We start from the raw sequence: 20,702 nt of genomic DNA on the forward strand, positions 1-20,702 counted from the left end.
ATGAGTCTATCAGGTATGTACAAAACCATATTACTCTGATTTCCTACTACAATACATTAGGAAAAGAAACGTGCCATAAATCTTGACTCCAGAAAGAGTTTTGACATTGTCTGAGGTGATACTCCTCTGTGCAAGCTAAGGAAAACAGTCTAGAGGATATTAGTAACTACTTTTGCTGGTTACAGAGCTGTGCTCAGAGTGGTTTACTATCAAAGTAGAGGGAGCCACTTGGTGGGGATTTGACCAGTCTGTCCTAGGTTTAGGGATATTTAGTGTTTTCATTAGCAAGTTGGATGATGAAATAAGGTCTGTTTATCATATTTGCAGATGACATGAAGCTGAGCGGACAAAATTATGTTGACAAATTGCAACTATGGTCTGGAAAAGCGCTACAAGGCAGTGACAGGTGCAATGTACTGCATTTAAGTAGAAATAATGAATTGTACAAACAGAAAAAGGAGTAAAACCTATTTAGGTAACGGTTTGGTAGAGAAAGTCCAACTGTTGCAGAGAATCCCAGGAGCTGACAGTTTCAGTGGGCTGACAGTGTTTTGCTGTTTTTCTGTTCTAAAAGAGGCAGATGCCATGCTGGGATGCATAAATAAGAATATAACGTGCAAGACATGTGAAGCAGCCCTTACGCCCTCCTCAGCATTGTTAACCTCTCAGCTGGAGCACTGTGTCTGGCCTTGGAGGCTGCCCTTCAGGGAAGACCAGATGAGCGGCGCATGGTAGGGCACCGAGAGGAATGACCAAAGAGGAAAGGAACTGGACAGAAAAACAAAATGGTCTGAAAACAATCCCAGGGGGGAATATCAGGAAGGGCTTTCTCTTGGGGGAGGTTGATGAAGAGCTAGAAAGGACAAAAGGAGCCTGTGCTGCCAGGTGTCTGAAGGATCAGGCTATCAAGGCATTTAGCAAGAGGAACACAAAACCACCTGACCTCTGGATGTCCCTTTTGGTCTCTAAGCTCTGCAATTAGGCATACATTACTGGTAGCATCAGTGCTAGGGAAACAAGTCAAGCCAGGGGACATCCCTGGCACTGAAGGTTGTCCCACAACCTTGCCATGGCATGGGGGAGCCTGGGGCATGTGGTCTGGCCAGCAGCAGCCACCACACTCCCTGGCAAAGCCTGGTACCCACCGTGGGTTAGTACCATTCCCTACAGGCAGCCCTGCACACAGGCAGCGCTGTGTGGGTACCACATGTAAGTAGGTCAAAAAAATGGCATTGTAATGTTTTTACATGCCTTGTGGATATTTAAACACTTGATTTGGTAAAGACACGACCATCAGATACATCTTTTAGAAACAGTGCAACAGGCCTTTTGACATGTTTTCTGTTATGGATTGTCCTTTCCCTACTCGGAAATGTTGTCAGTCTGATTTTTACAGGTTGCCACTAGGTGGTGATCATTCACGGTCAAGCCTACCTGGTTTCACCACATGCATGTCTGATTCAAAACCACAGCTTACATAAATACACAAGATGATTCACATGAGATAAGTCTTTTTTGACATAGATTCGGTTACATCCTACCTCTCCAGCATGGACAAAAAGTACAAACACACTGCATAACTTCTCTTCTCTTTCACATAAGTGAAAGCACAAGATGTGTCTGCTACTACACATACACATCTGAAGGCCTCTAAATGGGTTAAAAATATCTTTATTCATCTCCAAGCAAGGACCATTATTGTATTTTTTGTTTTTGTTCTCAGAAGCTCTTCCTTCTCAAGCCCAAGCTGAGCTTATCACACACGGACAGAAGATTTTAAGTAAAATTACACATACAACATAAAACAGGGTGGCTAAAGGTAAAAAGTGTGAAATGGAAGTGTTCAAGGCTTTTCATCTCTGCCAGCAACAAGAATGACAGTCCTCCAGTTTCAGTGGCTTGGAGAGGAGCTGCTTCTCCACCTCCTCCTCATCTCTTTCCTTAACGTTGCTTTAAGTTGGTTGCCTTTTACCTGTCACACCTGCTCACCCACTGCCTCTCTTCATTCAATTTGGGCTAAACTACCTGATTTTAAAGTGCTGAAGCAGATTAGGGAATGCTCCTGGGAGCCATGGTTCATCGGTGGGGCAATAATATCCACTAGGAGAGCAGCTTGGCTCCATTACCTTGGCTGAATTTAAAAAAGGACAAAAGCTCAACCTTAGTGCAGGCATTTTTAGTAAATTCAAGGTCTGCTCAGGTGCTCTGTGGGACTGAGAGATCATTATCTCATGTGACTCATTCATTTTGCTTACTGTGGAGGATGAGATCTCAATAGCTTCTAATTTTAGTAGCTGTAAGTTTACTGCTGAAACAAGGATAAGTGCTTCAATTGCAGTAAACAGGAGACACTTTCCAAACTCTGTATGCAGTGTGACACAAAGCTACATAAATTAATATGCTATTGCATGCTAATTCACGGTATAGTTATGCTCCAGTAACCAGGTTTTCTGTTAGAAATCTGTAGCATGTTTGTCTGCAAAGACAGTCATGTCAACTCAAGTACATGCCAGCCAGCTACCCTCTGCCTGGGACTGCAGAGTCCAAAAAAGAAACTTTGCAAGGTAAACTAGGTTCACACCTCTCAAAGAGATGTCAGCTCTGATGATGCTAACGAAGAAGTTATGGAATTGCTGACTGCTTTTGTAGACATGTCAAACCTTATTCTTCACAGTGACTCATTTAGTGTCAGAGACTGAAGCAGAGTAATTTTCTACCATTAATTGCCAGGAAAGGCAAACAGCATTTTTGCCTTTTCTGCCCACATATTGTGTTCCCGTAAGAAGTGGAAGCAAAACTTAAACTCAGCTCATACTCAGACCTCCAAGATAGAAAAAATACTGACTGGAACATTCTATAACAAACAACAAAACAATAACTTGCAAAACATGTCTGTGTCTTAATCCAGCTGCTTTTCAAGCAATTCCAGTGCTCTGTGTCTGACTGAATGCCTAAAAAGAGGGTAGAGTATACTGCATATGTTATCAGAATGAATAACCTGGTTAACAGCTAGTAGAGCGAAAAGCTACCGTAACTTGATAATGGTTGACTATTGCAAGGTCTGTGTTGGATGTTGATGTGAGACAAGGCTGCTGTTTTATCCCCATGTAATGGTATGTGCAGTTGGGCTGCTGTGATGTTAGCTGTACAGTTTAACTATACAGCAGCGATCCACCCTGTGAAGGGAGGGTAGTGCCAGCCCCACCACTGCGTCATTTAGACCTCAGACAGATGTTGTCATTTTGCTGATGAGGCTAAGCTGGCAGAATAAACTTGGAATGACTGCTTCCTTCTGTCACTGTTTTGTACTCTGACAATGCAGGTTGACTGAACCTAAACTTTGAAACCACAAACAAGAGATTGTATTCAGTTGCTACCAGCCCCAAAATGCATTTGCCTTTCCCTGCCAGCAGAATATGAGAAGAGATGTAAAAAAAATGCTTGTTCTGTTCCCTTATCTTTCCTTCTTTCCTTGTGAAAGTAGAGGCATTTAGTGGCGCCAGCAAATGCCACCTTGATGCAATGGCCACACAGTTAAGTCTAGGAGGAACAGAAGTTTGCCCTAAAGAAGGTGTATTGCAATGCTTTTTATCTGACTGGTGACTGGAAAAGATCAGTGTTTTTAACTAATATATCTTTCTTGGTGCTCAAGACTCTTGTGTGCTGTAGTAGAGAGCAGAGCCAGTGAGACAACTTCTAACGCAGGAGAAAAAATGCATTCCTGCTTAAAGTCAGAGCTGTACTCTGGGACCCAGAGGGAGAAGAAGGAAAGTCAGTAAACACTGTGCTGACTGTCTTCCCAAAATAAAATTTAAAACTCAAATGCTAATTTTTTAAAACACACAGAGGGAACATGATTTTTCTGGGTTGCTGCAGGCAAGTATAATGCAGAGTATATTTGGTTCATCATTTCTAGAATTGTAGAAGGTATTTGAACTAAAAGGTATTTTATCTCCTAAGATCTCTCCTCGGTTTCTCTGCTCCCACAATGGATGGTATCACTGATATCTAAACCAAAAGAGAGGTGATTGTCTGGAAGCTTCAGTAACAGTGAGGCTCTCTGCTTTTACAAGTAAAACCCAACCTTTGCAGGTGGACCTGTGGCGACATATTTTGTTATTACCACAAGAGCACCCCGTGATATACTCACACTTTCCCCCTCTTTTCAGAGTCTTTCATGTCTTTTCACCACCATGCAAAGTGATGCCCTGGACCTGCAGCTGACAGGGCTCAAAAACACCTCGCGAGGGCCTTCAAAGGGCATCCAAGGTACCTTGACAAACAGCACTTACACATCCTGTACTGGGGCTATATCGGTAAACTAAGCTGGGCAAGAAGGAGGTGGTTTGGCACAAAGCAGGGAAGTGTTATGGGTGGATTTATTTCCAGCCCCAAATGGTCCCGAAGGGGCAATTTTCCACTGAGTGAACCAGGCTGGTCCAATTGTTTATGGTCTCAGCAATAATAAAGAAGACCTAGGAGATAGAGAGATACAAATATACTGTGCAACAATTTAAAGCAATAAATCTTTTTGAAAGTTCCCTTTTCCCTTTGCTTCATAAGGCTTTTTAGCAATAGGAAGTTATCTCAACAGACAAGGCAGCAGCAGCTGCCCACAGGAGTTTTCTCACACTTACTTGTCTGTTAGTAAGCTGCACTGAGATTTATACATCACCCCGATTTTACAGGTGATGAAACTGAGGCACAGTGGAGTTAAAGCAACTCACCTCTGGTCACAAAGCAAATTAGCAGCCAGGCAGTGAAGAGATCAGTTCCCAGCCCAGAGCTTTTACAAAGTGCATTAAAGGCTTAGGGTAAGGTTTTAAAGGAGTCTTGATTGCTCAGTTGTGGCATGTCAGGAATAAGAGCTAAGTTAGACTAGCATCTGCTACTCGGCCCCCAGTTCACCCTAAGTGCCGCACTCTGCATCTGTGAAAGGAGCTTCCCTCACTTCTGTTTTCCCTCAGAGAAGGTTTTGGGAATCTAGCTCACCAGAAGTATTTGGCTACCAATGTGTGTGATCTCAGCCAGGAGCCAGTAGTTAGCTGTGTTTCATCCCATTCACCAGTTTGTATCAAGGAGGTCTTAATTTGAGGGTTAACGTGAAACATTAGCAGCAGTATAGGGGACCCTTTCACAGTGACATGTGCACGTCACACCACAGGCCAGGAAGTTTTTTGCCCCTTGGTGCAAAAGTCGGTGATAAACAGCATAAATATTGAGCTGCCTTCACCCAGGGAGCAGGGTCCCACCGCTCACCTGTGCATGCACTGATGCCAGGAGAGCACATGGGTTCAGGTAGCACAGCCCAGAGCTGAGCAGAGCTGGGTCCAGGACCCTACCCAGCACACCCTGATTCACATCTCTCTGCTGTGTTCTGCCTTCAGATACTGGTGACAGCACTCTCCTTGTTCTTGAAGAAGAGCAAATGGGGTTAAGATGAAGCTTTTTCATACATCTTCTAAATATCCCTTCTCATTACCTCTCAATATGATTAATACCACAATACTTATCCTAGCTAAGTATGTGGCTGACAAATATCAGTGAAAACCCTCTCTACCAGAACAAAATCCTGCCAAACATGTCCCTTGTGCTTTTTCCGAAAATGTAAACCTGAATTCCACTGAGGAACAGCGAGAACAGGAACGGGGCATCGTATTGTGCTGGATGCACCATGAAAACCAGTTACTGCAGTAATTCCTGGGTCTGCATTAGGGGCTCCAGCATCCTGTCCTCCATCAGCAAGGCTCTGCTGGTGCTATAATTCAAATTCCCACTACAGGGTAGACAAAACATTTCTAGTAAAAGGATCACCTTGGGGGGGGAAAAAAAGAAAATAGTATGCGGGAAACCAGCGTGTGATTTGGAAAAGGAGGTCTGGGCTGGAGAAGCAGCAGGGCACAGAAAAAGGAAGACCAAAATGCTGCTTATACCATCCACAAGAGCAAGGTGGGAGCATTGTTCCAGCTTTTTCCAAAGAAACACGATCTGTGGCTTATACTTTTAAATCAAGTACAGCTAGCGTGGCTATGTGGCTATAAACATGTAAATTACCATAGATCAAATACAGCTGATATTGTCCCCATGGATGTTATCTTACAAGCAGTGATAGGGACCATTTAAGCACAGCAAATTGTTAGAAAGGATAAATACAGGGAGTTAGCTTATCCGCTTCAGGGCAGCAGTGAATGCATCCCCTCCTGACTGCCGAGCCAAACACAACAAATGGTGGATTTCTCTCTTTCTCCCTTATTAGTGGTCACTCTAGAGTTGCAGGTAATAACAGCTTGTCTTTTCTCCTCACACATCTCTCCACCACTGAAATGCAGGCAGGCAGGCTTCTCTGAAGCTGGCTGCAGGAGGGGAAAGTGTGGCATCAGCACATCTTTCTCTTCTTGCTCTCCCCAGAAGAGCAGATCTCTCCCCAGGTGGTCTCAGGGTCTTCATCGAAGATAAGGGCACTGAGAACAGATCTTTCTCACTGCACACCCTGCACCTCTGAAGCAGGCTTTCACACTGATTCACTATGTCCCAAGCCAGGGAAAGCAAATTAATTCAGAGTTTATTTTCTAATTTAGTCCCAGATCTATAAAGATGGCATAAGACCCAGAAGCACCACCTAGGTGAGCTTAATGACATTTGTGAATGCTGAGCAGCTATTTGATTTGAACTTCTTAAATGTAACTTGTTTAGCCATCCCGTTTTCCCAGAAAATGCCTGGTGTTTGAACAGAGGGGCCCAAATCCAGCCCTGCTTCCTCTGGGTGCAGAGTCAGAGCTCCTGGGGACAGGCACCAAGAAAAGGCCTCCTTCCCTGAAGGTCCTGTGGCTGGGACAGCTCTCACACTGGGATGTGGATTACTTTCATCTCCCCGATGTTAGAGGCCGAATTAATGTCACCTTGGGACAGGCATGGCGGTGTTTCCTACTGCAAGAGCTGCACTCTCATGTCTCATCCCAAATAAATGCGGGTTTTTGAATTCAAGGGGTGTTGCCCCTCCATTCTGGATGGGCCACACCTGCTGGCGCAGTCTTATGGGTGGCCACGACTCTCCCTCCGGTCAAACAGGTTGACGAAATTGGGAGAGACGTGGCACTACGGGCAGTAGTCTCCACAGTCATCACATCAAAGCTAAATAGGAGGTGTGCCTGGAGATGGGTTACATTGGTGGCCCTAATGAGCCACGGAGAGGAGCCCTTCAGGCAGCAGCGTGCGTTTTCACTGCACTGAGACACGTGAATCCATTGCAACGAGGTTTTCACAGCACATCATTGGGAGGGAGGAATAAGCATTAATCCTGAAATGCAGTCCTGACAAACGACGTTAAATATATTCTCTGTCTGACTTTTGGTGTAAGGTTTGGATGGTAGTTCTGCTTGATACCAGCAACGGCTAGGGAGAGGTATCTGGAATTCAGCACAGGGCTGTATCTGGTGTCCACTAGACCATTTCAAGAGATCCGATTTCTCTACTCTGAGGTTATCAATGCCTCTTACCACCTGTCCTTGCCGTGATAACTGTGAGAACTACTTCAAGTGAGGTAGTTCCCATGCAAAAATCTCCTTCTTCATCATTCCTAAGGAAAAGTTATGTATTACTGAAGCAAAAGTTTTTGTTCTACAAAAGTCTGTGCCAGTGGGTGGAAACTAGCAAATTTCTCTTGCAGGGAGTCAAGAAAGTGACTTTGGTAAGGACCAGATGGATCTCAGCAGGTGTTCTTTCAACACATTTTTGCCTCAGGGGAGCATTTGATTTTAAATTTTATACAAATTTTCCTTTTCTTGCATTATCTAAAAAATATTGTAATACAAAGAGATGACCTTTAGTCTGGACACTTTTATGTATTCGTTTTTGAGGCCTCCTGCAGAAATTCAAGGCTGGTCCACTGGTTTAACAAAGCTTAAACCACACGTCTGGCTTCAGCTGTACAGTAGGTCCTACTTGTTGCTGTCTTTCTGTGGTTGATGAAATGTATCATCTCTTCCACACAAGTTTCCACTCTAAACCTTTCTGCTCCTAGGACCGTGGAGGTTTTTGTACTTCTGCTTTGTGAGCCAGAGATACTGTAGGGAGAAAAGCCACATTAAGCAGCTTCTGAACCGGGTCTTCGAAGAAATAATAAACTGTATCACTGCTGAACCTCTTTCCATTGCTTGCACAGACCTCTATATTAGACAGTTTATTTTCCCCCACCCTTGCATTCAGAGCCCATGTGGTATTCTACTGCCTTGCAAAGACATCAGCAATTTACCCTTGCTGTCCAGGAGACATCAGCTCAATCCAGCTGCTACCATGTTAATGGTGAGGGTTATCTGTGCACACCAACCATTGAGGGTGAGAATTAGGAAAAAATTACCCTGTCCAAGATAAGTGATCCATTTTCTCTCAGAATTAGGGCTGGCTTCTCTGTACTTAGTTTATTTGGGAAGAAATCAGACATTCTGATTTCAGATGATAAAAAAATTTCCAGCAGAATGCCTTGCCCTCAGGAAATGCTGAGTCAACAGAATCAAAACGCTTCATGTGAATGTCTTGACTCTGTCAAAAATGTTGACATAAAGCAGGTAGGCAGCATCCAGGATAGCTACCCAGCCAGAGAAGCAGTCCCACATGGAGAATGGGAGAGATGACAATGGTGGGATGGAGAAGGCTGCTGGCCACAGAAGCTGCTTAGTCCAGCATGGTCCAGCTCCTCTCATGGGGCAGAACAGGTTTCTCTCTGAAGTGCTCCATCAGCATGGGGGGGACACAAGAGATACAAAATATAATAATTTGCCGCTTCTCTCAGATTTTACACAAAAGCCTGTGCTGCAGGGCTCTGTGGTTGAGCTGCTACTCCAGACATAAATAACGCTGTCGGGAGTTTCTAGGGGAGAGGTGCAAGGCCCAGCTCCAGGATGTTTAGCATCACAAAAATTTCCATCCAAGCCCAGATTATGCAGTGAGCTCACCCTTATTATATTCACTAGTGATTTGAGCAATGGAGTAGAAAGTATACCCTTTAAGCATGCAGATGACAAGATGACTGCCGGCATGCTGGAGTACAGCATTCGATTCAAAGCAATTTACAGAAATTGGAGAAATGGTCTGAAAAAACAGGATGCAATTCAGTGAGGACAAATGAAAAATTTATGTTTGTGGGAAAATAACCAAAACTGCACAAATCAGGACTATCTGCTTAGGCAGCAGTACTGCGGTAAAGAATTGAAGGTCTATGCAGATCACAAGCTGAATATGAGTCAATATGCTGCAAAAAGGGCAAACAGCAGAGTGGGATATAGAAATAAGAGTATAGAGTGCAGGACAGGACGAGTAACCCTTCTGCTTTGGTAACGTCTTGTGCGGTGGTGCACATGGTCTGACTCTGCACTTCAAGAAGGGAGGGGATGGGGTGGACAGAGGTTCAGCAAAGCCAAAAAAAAGGAAAAGTTTGTGGGACTGGGATTTGTTCAATGTAGAAGAAGCAGCACTGGAGGAAAGAAGACAGAAACCTTCATAATTGTAGCAGGAGAGCAGAATGCCCCTGACTGGGACTAGCTTGGGAAGATGTCAGACATGAGGCAACACGTGCTGTGGGCACAGGAGTGGTTTGGTAGAGAGAAGATTTGAGAAGAGGTTGGAAAAAACATCTGATGGGACTGCCAAGGATACAACCTTATCTGGGGCAGCAGACAGGCTCCTGAGGAGTTTCCTTCCACCCCACATCCTGCAATGCCAGCAGGCAAAACCCCTTTGAATCGGGACACAGGATTTCAGGAGAGACAGGCAACTCGCTGCACGCACAAAGATAATCCTGCAGAGGGGAGGTGTCTGCGCTTGGCTTGCTGCACTGACAGCGCCATGAAAGCCAGTGGATTACAGGGCCAGATGCTCTGCTGATGTGAATTAACTTGGCTCCAAAGATGGTGGCAATACACCAGTTTACACCTCCTTAGAAAATTATGTGCAAAATCTGATGCAGAGGCCCCGTTAGCAATTCCCTCGTCAGGTTCTAGCAGGCCATCAGTCATGCCAATATGCAGCAGGAGGATTGTATGTTAGGAAAATGCAGTATAGTAGCTACAACACTTCCCCTGACCCCGAGCAGCCTGAATATGCAGGGCATGATTTTGATATCCTTCAGCATATTATATCATTCATTTTAATGACAACAATCAAACAGTGCCTTCTGAAAAAGAAAGAAAAAAGAAAGAAAAAAAGTTAGGGTCAAGCACACAGAGCTTCTTCTAATTGTCTTTTATTTTCTATTTCTTACTTTTCCTGAGAAGTGAAATCTGTCATACGGTGCTGTGATTTCTTCGCTGTCTCCCTACTATGGCAAACATTAATAGGTACCTTCACAGTATTTATAATAGGCAGTGCCAGCTTTGAGAGCAATGACAAAAATACACTGCATAATTATTCTGTACCATGGAGTACACACAGAGCTTGCTTGTGAAGTTACGCGGGGGAACTGTTTTCTGCCAACTCTCTGCTTGGGCTGAGACAGCAAGGTGCACACCCTCATCTATTTGCTAGGTACTTTCTTTCAAAGATTCTGCTCCAGCAGGAACCAGTCCCACCGCAGACCGGCAGCAAAGTGTAACTTTCTGAGTTACATGATGCTGATTTTCCTGTGCTCCACGGTTTTTGCATTTGGCCTATGTAAACCAGCACAGCTGGTCTACTGTTCTTGTCTTCAAAAGGACAGAATGACACTCACGTGTGCTGAAGTGCTGGTGTTTTAGCTGAAACTTTTTCCCTGATGGAGACAAATAGAATACATCGGCTTACGGCAGAGATCTCCAGCTGACCAGGCATGGCAGATAAGCCTGGTGCTTTGTTTGTTCAAGTCCTGCAGATCTCAAGAGTAGGAGTAGGAGATCTGACCAAAGCCCAGGAGTGGCCCCAAAGCTCTGGGTGAAAGCTAGCATGGAAAGGCAAAGCAAGAGAAAGCTTCTGCAGGGAAAAAAAAAAAAAAAAAAAAAAAAAAAGGACCTCCCTTTTGTTTATTTGATTTAGATGAACCCAAAAGAGTCAGAGGAAAAAGGCTAGATTTAAAATAAAAATGAAAAAATGAAAGCATTAATTCCACAGGCTCAGCTTGTAGGAATTATCTCCTTGAAGGCTATTTCAACAATCCACGCCTCCACCCAGTCTGAATTGTTGGAGAGCCATTTATTTGCTCAAGGATAATAATGCTTAGCACTTAAGCATCATTTAAAGAGCATTTAAAGAGCATTTAAGAGACTCTTCCAAAGGCAGGGCAGATTCTTGTTGAGTGACTCTCAGGGGGACACCAGCAGAGCACCCTGAAAGCAGAGGAGCAAAGGGAGCTGCCTTCAGAAATGGCATGTGAGGGTGCACAGGGTGTGGTCCATGGTGGGCTGAGGGCAAGAAGGTCCCCAGCACTTGGTTTATCAGCCTTAGGGGCAACAGAAGGCTCCGAGAAGGTAAGCATCTTCAGCAGCTTTGGGTTGCCTTGCTCTAACTGGTACAGTGATGGTCTGAGAAGCCACCGCAATCAGAAATCCAAAGAAAAGGATCAAATATTATCTTCAGAGAGGTGGTGGGTGCAGGAAGGAGCAAGCTGAGGTATGTTGGTAGCAGGGCTGCAGAGACCAGCATGGGAACACGGTAATGCAGGGGTCTTCTGCACAGCTAAGGACTTGTGTTAACTGAGGGATGAGCACCTGGCTAATTGCAAAACTGATTTCTGTGTACATTAAATTCACATGTAGATGGCTGTGATGGTGCAAGTCATCTGAAGACAAAGTTTTATTAGAGTGGCATAAAGCGAAGGGCAGACTTCCCTTCACTTGCCATAGCACCCTGCGAACAAATTACAGCAGCAATGGCAAGAGAATACATCTTCAATGACTACAAACTTGCTTGGACACTGGAGGCCACATTGCTAGCACCCTTTGCTGAATCCTGTACTGACATGACACTGGAAGTCAAATATGCCCATCTCATCTCATAAGAGTTTATAGACTGCTCTGTCTTTGAATTAAAAAACAGAATAACAAGGCAGCAAATCGGTCCTCTCTGTTTTCAGACCAGCTAGGCTGGGTCATTTTCAGGAAATGCCCCATTACCTAAAACAATTACAACCCTTGACACGTCTTCGATGAATTTAGTTTGTGTTTTAATGTCTGCTGGGAAAACTTTACCCAGCACAGCTGCTATGTAAGACTGCTTCATAGCTGGGTGCTCCCGCAGCATTTTTTATTCACGAGTTTATGGTCTTGCCCAAGCTGTATCAAGGTACCTGAGCACATATACTGGCTTTAAGCAAACAAATTGTCCCGTTGCCTTTCTTCTCTCCATTCCCCATGGCTCAACTCATCACCTGAAAGTTCAGTGCTCATCTAAGGGCTTCAGTGGATTTTGTCTTCTTCTGTGCCCTGTAGTCAATGAGTACCAATTCACTTCAAGGACTAGCGTTAGCCATAAAATTGTGCCTCAGATCCATATAGGCTATTTTTGGAACTGTATTGAGCTACTTCTGTTCAGCTGATGTGGCAGCACTGTTTATATTCCAGATTATACATGCAATTTTCTGAAGGTAAAATATTCTTTTCCAGAAGTTTTCATTAGCAGTCTCTATTACCTACATAATTGGATGGCAGCATTTAGAAGTGATTAATTTAGACTTAACATGCATTTAGGGATTAAAAAATGCTGCCCTTACCAGTCTGTCTCAGGGGAGAAATGTGAAGGGAGAGCTGGAGTTGGTTTTCCTGTGTGATGAAGATGCACAGTATCATTCTCAACAGAACTGAGCATCTCTTGATGGTGGTCTGATACCAACTGTAATTAGGCATTCAATCACATACGGAGTAAGATCAGCCAAACATATGCGTCTCTGCTAAGGGAAATAGCCCGTGGAAAGATTATACATTTGCTGAACCAAAAGTAAAATGTATAATGAAAGCTCATAACGCTCCGGAGCCTAGCACTTGCCCAACAAACTGTCTGTTTTCCTACATTGCAATTAATCAGAGTTATCCTTGCTATTCCCACTGCGCTACACTGTGTGCTGCCACGTCTGAAGGTCTGACCCAAAGCCCAGGGTCACCGTCAGGAGCCTTTCACTTACACCCGTTGATTTTAGATCAGATTTTTTTGAGATGAGAATGGCCCCTGAGGTGAAGGAGCAGCTTGTCAGCCCTCACACCTGCAAGTCCTAATTACAGCCAAGTCCAGCAGTGATGTTGAGATATCACAAAAAGCCCTGCTATGACCTCTTCTGCCCCAATGCCTGCAGAAGCTAACAGCCAGCCCATGCAGAGGAAAGAGTCTTTGTTTGCAACCAGCCACGTGTGACTTAACAGAACAAAGCAAAATAAAGGCATTGGACTTTGTTCTCCACTTCTGTATTCTAGACCGCAAGTTTTTGACGCAGACTGTGTGCTCCCGAGACTTGAACTCATCTCTTGCCCTGTGTGTCCTCTTCAGCCTGCCATCACGGAAGGAAAAATACAACGTGTTGTACTCTCTCTGATAGCTGACCCAGCCTATAGTGTAACGTTTTAGGAGGAAATATCTACTTAATAATCCTGCTACCAAATCATTCCTTTTTCCTTTCTATACAGTGACCAAGGGCAACAGTTATATACGCATGTGAACTCCGCAGGATTTTGTAATGGTTGTTTCAGGGAAGGTGCAAATAGCTTCCTTGTTGCTGTTGGCTGGTCTTTGCAATTCTTTTCAGTGGTCATCAAGTTTGGGAAAATGACAGCACATCTGACAAATCGACCCTCCATGCAACCTCACTGCCAGCACTAGCTGGTCTGCTCCTGCTGTCCTCCTCTTGTCCCTGGCTAGTCCCCATTGCTGGAGCCAAAGTGTTCACAGGAGAAGCCACAGCCACTCACCAACACACCAGAAAGGTAACCCAGGAATAAGAAAACTGGTTTGTTTTCCTTCAGCTCACTGAGCCAACACATCCCATGATTGCACCACTGAAATTTTTTTTTATTTTTTTTTTAAGACAAGAGGAGAGAGGTAGTGCTGCCAATGTTTTTGACAGCAGCCTGAAATTAGGGCCACTGAAGCCAGCTGTGAAACTACAGGGTGTATTTCTCTCCGCTGCTTGGACAGGGGAGCTGGGCAAGGATAGCCTTAAAGCATGAAAAGGTCCTTGCTTTTGGTAAGAATCAGACTGGTCTACCTATAGGCAGACTTAAAAGATCCATGAAAATGAGGTGGGGAGACTACTGGTAAGGAAGAAAGACCCCAGGCTGAAGAGCTGAAAGTCACGTTGGAGTGTCAGCCTTCATTCACAGAGATCCTGCACAACACCAGGCAAGTGATGTTCAGACATTCACAAGTGGATGTGAATTGTTCATTTGTACAAAGCTTCCCAAGTGCCTGATACAAGGGTCTGGCCCAATCAACGGCTGCAAATCAAGCCAATGTTTCCGAAGGTCCATGCTCAGTGAGGAGATGATGAAGCTCTGGGGAAGGGTCAAGCGAGGTCTGGGGCAGGTAGGAGGCAACACAGTCCCTTTTAGGCATGAATGAGACAAGATTTGGGTAGGCTAAAGTGCACAGCTTGGTCTCCATGCAGAGCTGCTCTGAATGACCTCACAGTAGTGCCCCTTTCTTGGAGCTGGTCTGAAAATAGAGGTTTTTTTCTCTTTTCCTACCCATGGAGGTGACCCCAGAGCCTGTTCAAAACCCCATTGCCCCAGATCCCTGGCAGTTATGGCCATGGTGCTGGGAAAGCCCACTTCCGTTTCATGTCCACCGCCACCACCAAGGTGGGATAAATACCAGCCCCTGCAGCACAGGGGTATAATAGATTAAGTATGGACACATTAAATGATCCCTAGCTATAATTAGCTCCCTCTGTGCTTATTAGGCCACAGCCTCATACCAATGATTTCTAATGACACATGCAGTGTCTAGGAACAGGGTAATAGCTATTTAAACAGTTGCTGATCCCTGAGCTGGTACATGACAATGTATTTTACAATTATGGAGAAAATTCAGACATTTTTTTAAAGCACTCTAGGCATTGACCTAGAGAAAAGCTTGATCAAATGAGAACAGAATAATAGTAACAGATAGATAATGTTCTAGCTGTCAGATTGCTGCTCCAGTCTTAATTGTGCCCACTACTGCTCTTTCAATATGACTAGGAATATGACTAGCAAAACAAATAATATTCTCCCAACTCAGGCTGATGGTGCAGGCACGCAAGAGTGTCAAGATGGCCTTCCTAAAAATATTCTTATCTATATGGTTCTCCATAACTGCACTAACAAGCCTACTCTTTAGAGGTGAAATCTGGATCATACACCTCATCACTGAGTAGGACCTATAAGATGTACCAGGGCTACCAGGCTGCACAAGGATGGGCAGCTGGAGCCTTTTTGTAAGTACCAGTCTGCAAGGACAGGGATTGAACCTACAGTTTCAAAATGCAAGATATTACGATTTTTCTTTTCTTTTTGTCTTTTTTTTTTTTTTAATAATCTCTTTTGATCTTGTTCCTCAAGCTAAGGATGGTAATGAGATTTTTATTCAAGAAGAGTCTTTTGGTTCAAGAAACATGGATGATTGCAGCTCTTGAGAATCATGAAGCCCAAAAGCAAAGGCTCAAAAGAAAATAAGTTTGCAACTTTAGCCATCTCAGTAGTAACTGGTCAGCATTAACTGTATATAATCTATTCACCAAAAACAAGCAGAAAGTATGACACACTTACTGAAAAGCACATCATGCCAAAACTTCATTTCTTGCATGAGGTGAAAATTGGACTTTGTTAGACATTTGTTTTTAATGCAGAAACAGTATGTCATAATATTTTTCACCTAACCTTGAAATGGCAACACGCCTTATTCAGTTTGGTGATCAGGTTTCACTTCACAGGAACTGGAGAATAAATTTAATTTTCTCATTTACAAACACATGGACGCATGCATACACGCTAATTTAAATGTGATCTGCTGCTGTTTGAATACTACAGGGCTACCTCAGCACACAGAACTGCTGCCAGAAAAGCGTGATCTGTCCTCAGAAGGCAAGACAGCATGAGGGGCAGAGGGCAAAAGATATCTCCTGCAACCACCCAGGTCTAAAAGCTGATATCTAAGCCAGTGGCTGATGTTTTATACCATTCTCCTAATTTACTGCCACACGGAGTCTCGGTCTGCCAGGGAGCGAGTGTATATGATTGCAAAGCCATACTAAGTCCTGTTTCACTGTAAGGAAGACATAAATACATTTCATTTGTAGTGCTCTTTGCTCACAGCAATGAAAGAGAGAAGCAGAATTGCAGGTTTTCAGGTAAGCAATATTTCTCCATTTTCAGTTTGGAGGGTTCAAGGTTGCAGAGAAGAACAGATCAGCAGTACAAGGAAACTAAACTGGGGATGAATCAAACATTATAGAAGATTTTGTCTAGCTTTATTTAAAATATATCAGTTAAAGATATAAATGTGGGTGACAGTGGTGTCACCAAGCAGCAGAAAAGAGATAAAAATGTGTATATCCCTAGCTTTTGTCTGAACATTAATCTGAATTTGTTTAGAGCAAGCCTAAGCTTTTACCAAATACATCTTATAGCAAAGCTGCTATACCTGAGCTAATGTTTGTGTTAAAAAGTATTACTCTGTTAACTAAGTTATGGGGACACTGTTCAAATTTCCCAGCAGTGGTCCTGAATAACAAAATGATATCCATCTTTCTGACTGGTTAGGATGGGATCGTTCCTGTTGTGTTACAGCCTTAATGACTAGCTTTGTCAGAGAAAATCTGTATGTTCTATCAGTCTTTGGGATAATGCAGAAACTGCCATAGAGGCAATACGCTAAATGCTGCTAAATGAATCACGTCAAAAACTAATTCTATACAGAGGACTTCCAGGAGAGCAATAAGGTACAATTCTGATTTTTTAAAATTAGTTTTTTAAATTCAATGTCTTCATCATGGTTGTTCAGTGTAATACTGATTTAACATAAAGGCTGTCTTTCTGAGACAAGAGAGGGAAATTTGGGCTTGATAGTACCCTGTCTTGCACTTTATTAAGTCACTTAAAACTGTTTTCTCAGATGGACTAGTTCAGGTTCTGCAGGAGTGGTTCTCACCTGAGGTGCTGAAGACCCGTGCTTTTGCCTCACTTGAGATATGTAAAGGCTAGACATCCAATTCCGTCTCCTTGGGCTGCTTTTGTCATCAGTGGAGACAAATATGTATACCAAAAGAGTAAATCATTTATCTTAGAAACTTCTCTTATGGGAAGATATATTATGCCCTGGAGGAACCTAGATCTCTCTCTCGATGATAAAGGGGGGCTTAGGATGACTGGCTCCAGTTTAAATGTCTAACTTTTACAAGTCTGAAGTTAGATGAGATAATTTCATCCTTGGTTACCATTCCCTCAGGTTAAAACAGTACCCAGAGAGGTTATGTCCTGAACTCACTGTGGAGAGATCCAAATTGGCCATGGCAGATCAGAAACCATTTCAGAGACAAGTCTATCTAGTTGCAATTCACATGAAATGGGAGGCTAGCAATGCCTTTAGTCAGTATGTGTGCTTTCCACCTTTCTTCTGCTCTTTGAGAAACACTTTTTAGTCATTAAAGTCAGTTTTATGCCACTATACCACTAACAAGTTTTTTTTTTTCTTTTTCCCATGAAATGCACTTCTATCAGTTTGATACTCTGATGACTCCATGAGAATAAGATCGTATTCAGGGGACAAGCCGTTACTGTCTGGTTATGGGAGAATCAGATCCTGAGATCTGTGTCTGAGCCCAACATCTTTTGATCTCCATGAAACTAGAATACCATCTCTGATTTCATGAGTACAGACCACTGATTAGCTCAGTTTAATGAAGATAAGATGTGGGTACAGTTTTGCTTTCTGAAAGGCTAAGGCTAATTCAAAGTTTTGTAAAATCTGAGCCCAAACTTTCTCTAGTTTCCTAAAAGTCTTCTTTCTGCTCTTGTAGGTTTGTGGATAAGCAGCATCTTCAGTTGTCACCTTCCTTGCAGGAGATTAAATAAAGCAAAGGTAAAATTAATCATCATCAAAATTAAAGGAGGGGTGGAGGGGGAGGAGGGTGAAATTAAATTTGGAGTGGGGGGATCTAGGTAAAAGCTGTGTGTGTTAACATATCCCTGTTCTTTCCCCCTACTATACTTTGTTTAACATATGACATTTGCTCCAACAACAGAAGATTTAATTGAATTCATTTGTCCTAACAAATCAGTTAAAATTATATGTCTGATTTTTGTAAAGCTTTACGAAGATTTCTTCAAACATGGCACCTGAAGGCACAGACAATTTTACTGCTCTGCCAGGCCACACAGACCCTTTGACAAGTTGCAAGGATGAAGATTTCTTACAGGTGAAATCATACCTCTCTGTCCTTTACAGCCTAATCTTCCTGGTGTGCTTCCCAGGGAACATTGTGGCCATTTTTGTTTATTTTGTCAAGATGAGGCCCTGGAAAAGCAGCACCATCATTATGCTAAACCTGGCTATCACTGACCTACTGTATGTAGCTACTCTTCCTTTCTTTATACACTACTCTGCTAATGGAAATAACTGGATTTTTGGAGACTTCATGTGCAAGTTTATTCACTTTGGTTTCTACTTCAACATGTACAGTGGTATTATCTTCCTTAGCTGCTTCAGCATCTTCCGCTTTTTTGTAGTCGTCCACCCAATTAGATGCGTTTTTGTTCAAAAACGGAGGTGGGCAGTGGTGACTTGCATAGTAGTTTGGATGATTTCCCTGGCAGCCATCAGCCCCTTGGGCATCTTGATCGCCACGAAGCACATGGAGAACAGGACCATCTGCCCAGACCTGTCTTCTGCTGAGGACTTTGACACTAGTCGGTGGTATAACTGGCTGCTGACAATGTTTGGTTTCTTCTTGCCCCTGCTGACAGTGACTCTGTGCTATGTGCTCATTATTTACACCTTGGCTACGGGGCCCCACACACAGACTTGCTACAAACAGAAGGCTCGCAGACTCGCCATCGTCCTCTTGGTGGTCTTCTACGTGTGTTTCTCCCCTTCCACATCTTTCGGGGGATTCGGATCGAGCTCCGAGTACAAGCAGCTAGCTGCCACTTCAAGAACATGATCCTTTTTATGCTCATTCTAGCTAAACCTCTAGCAGCACTAAATACGTTTGGAAACTTACTGCTCTATGTAGTGACAGGAGACAACTTCCAGCAGGCGATCCTCTCACTCCTCAAGTTTTGGACACACAAGAACCTGAAATAGAAGAGACTGATGCCATAAAGGCATGCCATAAAAAAGCTATGGAGGAAAGGTTCAAAGCTCCCATAACCAATCTCTCTGCCATCAGAGCACACAACTTAACTTGCTGATGCCAAAACAGAATTTATCCCTCTGTGTTTTAGATTTACACATTTAGTGTCATCAAAACCAACCAACCAACCAACCAAACAAACACAAAAACACTTCAAATGTAAAATAAAACTTTAAATAAAACAGTACAGAAAAAAAATAAAATTCATCAAAAATTTCACTGGATTTATTTCTTGAATTCTTGGTGTTTCTTTGGGAGAATCCTAAAATCATAGAATGGCCAACAGTTTCAGCAAAACATAAAAATTAAAAAAAAAAAAGTTGCTTATTAGTGGCAGATTCACATTCAGGATAGGATTAATTTAATTTAATTTTAGTAACTCAGACATTAAGTGTCCCATTTAAGCTAGGTGCCTGCCTTTGACTTTCATTACTAGGTTAAAGATTGGAGTAGATGATATTAGAGGTTTTTTTCAACCTAAACCATAGAATCATAGAATCATTAAGGTTGGAATGATTCTACTATTCTATGACTTCTTTTCCAATCAAAGAAGAAGGGTAAGATGCTCCAGCGGGCAATTCATCACACCAGTCTTAGACCTGCAGGAGTGTTCGTCTCACCCTGGAGACCTTGACAGGATAGGTGTCTATATATAAGCTAATCACCTTGGTCTCCATTTATAATTTTCCACTATAGAGGAGAGAAATGAGCAGTTTTAGAGTGTGATTCACCTAATTATTCTTGATGCGTGCATTTAGACAAGATGAATCATGACCTAGAGTGCCTGTTTCTCAATGTTGGCCATAAAAGGTAAGCAATCAGACACAGACCCAAATGTAGATGGGTTACTTTTATATAGTACAGAGTGGGATGTATTACTCTCCAGAGGTGGCTAAGAGGGGAGCTTACACAAGACCCTATTCAGTGCCTTCAGAGATCTCTTGAAGATTAAGGGTGCAATAATACAAGACTGTTTAGATTAGGATTTAGATTTGGTTTAGATCAGACATTAGGAAGAAGTTCTTTACTATGAGGGTGGTAAGGCCCTGGCACAGGTTGCCCAGAGAAGCTGTGGATGCCCCATCCCTGGAGGTGCTCAAGGCCAGGCTGGATGGGGCTTTGGGCAACCTGGTCTGGTGGGAGGTGTCCCTGCCCATGGCAGGGGGGGGTGGAACTGGATGGTCTTTAAGGTCCCTTCCAACCCAAATCATTCTGTGATTCTATGATAAGTGGGTGGATGCATAACGGCCCAAATCCATGGACCTTTGCCTGTTTCTTTACTCAGTGGATCTCTGCTTCATCACACCAGACAGTTGAACTTGATGATCCTGAAGGTCTTTCCCAATCTAGATGATTCTATGATTCTAAGGAACAGCTTTGGGTAATAATATACCTGATGAGCAAAATGGGCCATTTCACAGGA

The 20,702-nt window shown here is 43.3% G+C and overlaps 1 protein-coding gene across 1 annotated transcript; it reads left to right on the forward strand.

The window, feature by feature from the left end:
• The first annotated feature begins 18,256 nt into the window (after positions 1 to 18,256).
• On the forward strand, positions 18,257 to 19,230 carry LOC121063456 (2-oxoglutarate receptor 1-like). The gene is given in 2 exon segments (XM_040543887.1): positions 18,257 to 19,010; positions 19,013 to 19,230. Coding segments are annotated over 2 exon segments (972 nt in total).
• The last annotated feature ends 1,472 nt before the right edge of the window (positions 19,231 to 20,702 follow it).

Source organism: Cygnus olor, chromosome 1 (assembly GCF_009769625.2).
Source record: "Cygnus olor isolate bCygOlo1 chromosome 1, bCygOlo1.pri.v2, whole genome shotgun sequence".
In the NCBI taxonomy this organism is placed as follows: domain Eukaryota; kingdom Metazoa; phylum Chordata; class Aves; order Anseriformes; family Anatidae; genus Cygnus; species Cygnus olor.